The 6,811-nt window shown below is 31.1% G+C and overlaps 1 protein-coding gene across 1 annotated transcript; it reads left to right on the forward strand.

Moving 5' to 3' along the window:
- The first annotated feature begins 4,084 nt into the window (after nucleotides 1–4,084).
- LOC115981915 (nicotianamine synthase-like) lies at nucleotides 4,085–5,462 on the forward strand. The gene has a single exon (XM_031104348.1). It carries the CDS (start codon nucleotides 4,150–4,152, stop codon nucleotides 5,101–5,103), a length of 954 nt encoding a protein of 317 aa, XP_030960208.1. The 5' UTR covers nucleotides 4,085–4,149; the 3' UTR covers nucleotides 5,104–5,462.
- Nucleotides 5,463–6,811: the final 1,349 nt, after the last annotated feature.

Raw genomic sequence — 6,811 nt, forward strand, 5'->3', positions numbered from 1 at the left:
TGCTACATGCACAGTAAACTTACTTTTTTTTTTTTTTTTTTTTTTTGAGGAACCTAATAAACTTACTTTTAGCATATCACATTCGACTTTTGTTGAAATTAATATTATAATTGCCGGATTTGAAACTTGGGCAAGATAAGAATGTAGATGAAAGTTTTTTTTTATAATTTTTTTGGGTTTTCTGGATAGAGTAGGTGGAGGTTTTATATGACTCAGACAGAGACATTTACATCTTTATTATTGGTCTATGTATAACTAACGTACATATTTACTTTCTTTTTAAATTTTTTTATTTTATACAAGATATAATTTTTACTCTAGCCTAATCTAAGTGTAAATGTGTGTGAAACTCATTTCTGGAGATTTGAACCTCGGCCTTGAACTCCCACACCCTACACCCCACAAGCACTTATACTTGTGGAGTGACCACCGCACCAAAGGTGTGCGGTGGTACGTACATATTTACTAACTTTGCATGTCAAATGCACTCAGTCGTAGCTCTATTTATTTATTTTTGGTGAATCAGTTGTAGCTTTATTGATTCTCCAAAAAAAAAAAAAAAGGTTGTAGCTTTATTATTGGTCTATCACTACAAAAAAAAAGGTTCTATGGCCACGTTTTTAAAACACGGCTATAGGTCCGAAAAACATGGCCAAAGCCTATAGCCGCGTTTTTTTAGGCTACGTTTTTTAATGTGGCCTAAAACCTGTGACTATAGGATTGATAGGTCTATGACCGCACTTTTTTTAAATGTGGCCCAAGACAGGACCTATAGCCCCGTTTAAAACGTGGCCTAAGGTGAAAGATGTAGCCACGTTTAAAACGCGGCCTACAGTCTTGCTCAAATGTAGCTGCTTTAACAATAATTGAAACAAAGTCCCAGATGAAAGAAAATTTAATAACATGCATTCAAGAATATAAAAAATAATTGGGCACTTAAGTTAATAAAAATATCTTATATAAAAAAAAGAATAAAAAGAATTAAATATATATTTTTTTAATCAAGAATTAAATAGAATATAAAAAATAATTGGGCACTTAAGTTAATAAAAATATCTTATATAAAAAAAAGAATTAAATAGTTTTTTTTTTTTTTTTTTTGAATCAAGAATTAAATAGTTTTCAATTCACTCAATTAAGTAACAGATTACCAATTTGACATAGTGCATGCTAAAGGCTTGGGCCAACATGCCCCAAGGCATCGGTTCGAGTTAACTCACTAACTATGTATTTGGTTCCTTATATTCCACCTGCAATCACACTTAGCTCATTAGCAACTGTACGGGGTCTTAGAACCATTTTTCCTTCACTAAGAAATAAAAAAATTAAGTAACAAATTTTTATTCTTAATTATATTGAATTTGACAATTTGCATTTCCTCACTTTCTAATAAAATATAAATCTTTAAAAGAAAATATAATAAAATTTAGGGAAAAGTTAACTGATGTTATTGGTTTATGAAATATTTTTTAGAAACTTTTTATGGAAAAAAAAAAAAAACCAGTTAAATTTTTTGACAGATTTTCATATTTTCTATGAAAGTGGTGTCAAAATTTCTCTAAAATGGTTTACTAATAGAGTAATACTAGAGATATAAATTTTTTTACAAAAATATTTACAAATTGCTAATGTGATGAGTGGTTATGTTAATAGTGAATCTAGATGAAAACCAATAAGAAGTTGGGCACATCAATGGTTTGTAAAAATATCGTAAAATAGTTTATGATTGTAATATTACTTTTTCTAATAATTGCCTTAAAAGTACCCATTAACATGACTATAAAATGTAATATAAAGAAAGTTGATTCCTTACTATATCATCATAACACATAATAAGTAATATACATAGGTCATAAGATAATTTTGTAAAAACATTTCAAAATGCCATTGCGTATCGTGCGGGGACACCCGCTTGCAGATTAAAAGCAAGAATGTAAGTCACAGTGGTCTAAGGTATGTTGATCCAACTTCCAAGAGGCATCCTTTCTGTAGAGAAGAGAGTATAATATTTCATGTATTTATTGGAAAATGAATTTATTTCTTTGTATTAATTATCCGTAAATGATGCATTAATTACTCATATAAAAGAATTTACTTGTTTGTTTTTAGAATAATATTATAATTACAAACTATTTTATAACTTTTTTACATACTATTGATGTATCAAATTCATACTGGTTTTTATCTGGGTTCACTACTAACATTACTTTTTTATTTACCAATAACTATTCACCACATCGACAACTTGTAAAAAAGTTTATAAAATATTTTGTGGCTTTATAATTTTCCTTGTTTTTATAGAATTTGAATAAGAAACAATTTAGTTGGAATAATATGACATTTAACCTTATGTTTAGTTGCTTCAATAAGGAAAATTATAAAATACTCTAATAGTACAATAAAATGTGTACTTACCACTTACACATGAATAGTGGGTTTTATAATAAATTTAATTATTGAAACTCACAATTATGTGAGAGTGAGTACGTATTTATTACACACTTAAAATATTCTATAATTTCACCTTTGATAACAATTGAAACAAAAACCATCAAAAGTCAAAAGCAAATTTAATAACATATGCAATAAAAGTATAAAATAATTTTATGTTTAAATAAATTGAAATATTTTTTAATTTTCTAATGTAATATATTCATATTTTAAATATTACAAACATGGGCACCATAAAGAAAACCATTAGCACTAGGTTATCAAATGAACATTTTGTACAATGTCATTAAACAAAAACATTTTTTTTAGAAGAATTAAACAGAGTATAAATAGAGTAAATTGATTTATTTTCATATATTTATTATTTCTAAGGTTTTTTCATGTGCCAATCCCTTGAGAAGGAATGAAAATTCTATGAAAAATGTTAAAGTATTACAAATATTACAAGTTTTACTGTATTAAATTTATAAACTGATGTGATAATGAATGTGATTGGTGGACTTCAACTATTTCATAAATAAATGTTTGAATTCTCTTTTGTGAAACTTCTATTCATTTAACCTTCCACCTCATCAAATATTTTGCATTTATGTCAATGTATTAATTAATTTTCATGAATTAATTGAAGTAAATATATTTTTTTCATGTATTAATTATTCATAATTGGGCATTAATTGCTTATATAAAAATAATTTATATGGTTATTTTTATAAAATTTATATAGCAAAAAAAAATTTTGGAATACTTAATTATAATTGAGAATAAAAATATAATTATAATTTTTTTTGAGAATGAAAATATAATTATTGTAGGTACTTAAGAATTTTTGGCTTTGGCTTTGGCTTTTTGGCTTGATTGCCTTGCCTTGCCTTGCCTTGAATTCTTTTTGTCCCACATTGGAAAGATGACTTCCCTCCTTCTACCTTATAAGGCATGAACCAATGAGAAAGAGTACCACTAGTTTGGTGCCTTGCCTTGAATTCTTTTTGTTAACCAAACTAGTGGTACTCTTTCTCATTGGTTCATGCCTTATAAGGTAGAAGGAGGGAAGTCATATTTCCAATGTGAGACAAAAAGAATTCAAGGCAAGGCAAGGCAAGGCAATCAAGCCAAAAAGCCAAAGCCAAAGCCAAGAATTCTTAAGTACCTACAATTATAATTAAGCTTAAATTAGTGAAAATAATTAAATATTTGTCAATTTACTTAAGCAATTGGTTCATAGTTTTACTATCATTTTTTTTTCTAATAACATGTAAATATAATTGAAGTTGATTCCCAAAATATTATAGCACATAATAAGTACCATCCATGAGATATGATATTATTTCTTACAAAATATTTTAAAATACTCGCACATCACGCAGTACATCAACTAGTAGGTTAACTTGGCATGTCAAATGAAGGAAATGAGTTTCTATCTTTATACATGCACATAACTACTCCATAAAATTTTATTTAGAAAAAGGCAAAAAAAGAAAAAAAAGAAAAAAAAAAAAGGAAAGAAAGAAAATAATCAAAATATTCTAATAGAGATATGTAAGAACAAGGCAACCTTCTGTGCCATGTGGGGCCCAACAAGTGCCCATAAATAATGACCCCTTCGGAGGATTGGAAGTTGTAACTAGCTCTTGAATTTTCTATCATCCAATTCAAAATACCCTTCCTTGAAGAGTCTGCCAATTACCTCATAGTGTCGACATGGGTTGCCAGGATGAGCCTTTGGTACAAAAAGTCTGGGAGTTGTATGAGCAAATCTCAAGCCTTGAGAACCTCAAACCTTCCAAAGATGTCAACATGATGTTCACAAAACTTGTGCTCACATGCATGCCACCAAATCCAATTGATGTAACCAAGCTGTGCAAAAAGGTGCAAGAAATGAGGTCAAAGCTCATTAGGCTTTGTGGTGAGGCTGAGGGACATTTGGAGAGTCATTACTCTACCATTTTAGGCTCATATGAAAACCCACTTGACCATCTTAATATTTTTCCTTACTATTCTAATTACCTCAAGCTTAGCCTCCTTGAATTCAATATCCTTAGCCAACACTACACCCATGTCCCTAGCAAAATTGCCTTTGTGGGCTCAGGTCCCCTTCCTCTTACCTCAATTGTCTTGGCCTCCAAACACCTTACCAATACCACCTTTCACAACTATGATATTGACCCTTTGGCCAATTCACAGGCTATTGGCTTATTTTCATCTGATTCTGACTTATCCAAAAGATTTTTCTTCCATACCAATGATATAATGAATGTAACTAATGACTTAAAAGATTATGAAGTTGTTTTCTTGGCAGCTCTAGTTGGCATGGACAAAGAGGAAAAGGTTAAAGTCGTTGATCATTTGGCCAAGTACATGGCTCCAGGAGCTCTTTTGATGCTGAGAAGCGCACATGGGGCTCGCGCTTTTCTCTATCCAGTGCTTGATCCTCGCGATCTTCGTGGATTCGAGTTTCTCTCAGTGTTTCATCCCACCGATGAGGTTATTAACTCAGTTGTCATTGCACGTAAGTATGCAATGCCTACACACTCACTTGAGAAAGGTCTCGGCCCCATTATACTGCCTAACAAATGTGCTGAAATCCAAGCCTTCAATCACTTCAACCAAGGCAATATGATTGAGGAATTGGCCATTGAGGACAAACTCTCATAAACTCATTATACATCTTTCTTTCTTCAAGATATCTATCTATATGTGTTGCTGCACATGGTAATTGAGTCATGAAATTGCTCTTTTTTTCTTTTTTCATTATGTTGGTGCATGTCTAACTTGTTTACCTCCTACAAAGATGTTTCTATTTTGTGTTCTGGCATCTTCTATTGTTGAAACGGAAGCTCTGATCGATACCAGTTTGTTGTGAGAAAGGGCTTCTAGAAGACAGCTCCAAATAAGAAGGGTTCAACTCCAATCTGTGTTTCCTTTATTAGTTTTCCATGTATAATCTAGAAAAAAGTTCACATGCTGTGGCAGCTAAAAAAATGCATATATATGAAGAAAGAGTTTTATTTATTTGATTGTTGTATTTTCTTGCTTTCTCTAATTACATAGTTCCTTGCTTTCGATTTGAAGACTTCCAAATAAGCTTACAAGTGCCTTGCACAATGCTTACTTTGACCTCAATTCTTTGGCCCCAATTAGTTAAGAAGAAAGGGTCTAATTCACCACTGTGGTCTATGCTGACAATTGGCCTGACAAGACATATTTAGCTGATATTATGCCTTTTATCTACATCTTCTCATTCTAGGTAATTCAATGTTACGTTTCTTTTTTGATGTCCAAATGAGAATAACATTTTTTGTGGTGATATAAGTGAGTAGTGGAGGTTATCAGCGAAAGGAAAGTAGACAAGAAGGCCAATTGAGAGAGACCCTTTTTTTGGTTGGGCTAGGCAAATAACATGTATCATTGTGCCTATCTTCTTCTGTCAATCCGATAGTAAGTTGTTTGTGAAAACAACAGTGCTTTCTATTTATTTTTGAGTTTCAGCAGCTCCAAGAGGTGAATGGTTGATACTATTTGGTTAGTGTCCAAACTCTTACACCCTAAAACTAAAACTACAGGGACACATTCTATTTAACAAACTTTTTTTATACCACCTTTCACAACTATGATATCAAGGTTCTGCCTGTTTTTGTTTACAATATGATCGAAGAATAAATTGTACCAATTATTTTGGACTTGGCGTGTCAGATTGTAACAGTGAAATTGAAGTAATACATGATAAATGAAAACTATGGAAACTTTAGTTTACTCTCAAGAAAACACTTACGATAAAATTAGAAACATTTTGTTTTGAACTCAAGTCCAACCACTCTTGATGTCTAGATAAGTTGCTGTGTTTCAAAAGCTTAAGCTTTATCACTCAACATTTTCTAACACACATAAAATGATAATGCCGGTTAAGTATCTTAAGTATGGTAATATTTTTTGAGAAGATTAAGTATGGTAATTAAGTCGCAGGCACCATTATGTGCTGGTGGTACTCATAGGCAATGTATCTATGAGGTGTGGTCGGCGGTGATATCACACGTGAGCCACCCTTTTCGATCCTCAAAAAAAAAAAGTTCTCTAATTAAATGCAACTATATATGTGACTATAATGATCAACACAATACAAAATATGTTATCTTAATTCATTCATTAATGTAGACACATAATTGAATTAAATTAAATAACCTATTGTATAACACTAAATAATCATACCTAAATTTTATTTTTTTATTTTTTGGATTTTTGGTGATAAGTAGACAGGTAATTCGCAGAAGTACAATTGATGCACCATTGGGCTTTGAATTTCTGACCTTCATGTTTGCAAACTTTCACCTAATGATTGACTACCAGTTTAATGGTCAAAAGACTC

This window comes from Quercus lobata, chromosome 3 (genome assembly GCF_001633185.2).
Source record: "Quercus lobata isolate SW786 chromosome 3, ValleyOak3.0 Primary Assembly, whole genome shotgun sequence".
Taxonomy (NCBI): domain Eukaryota; kingdom Viridiplantae; phylum Streptophyta; class Magnoliopsida; order Fagales; family Fagaceae; genus Quercus; species Quercus lobata.

Excerpts from the sequence above, each read along its gene's own strand:
- LOC115981915 (XM_031104348.1), top strand. The coding sequence starts at position 4,150 with ATGGGTTGCCAGGATGAGCCTTTGGTACAAAAAGTCTGGGAGTTGTAT.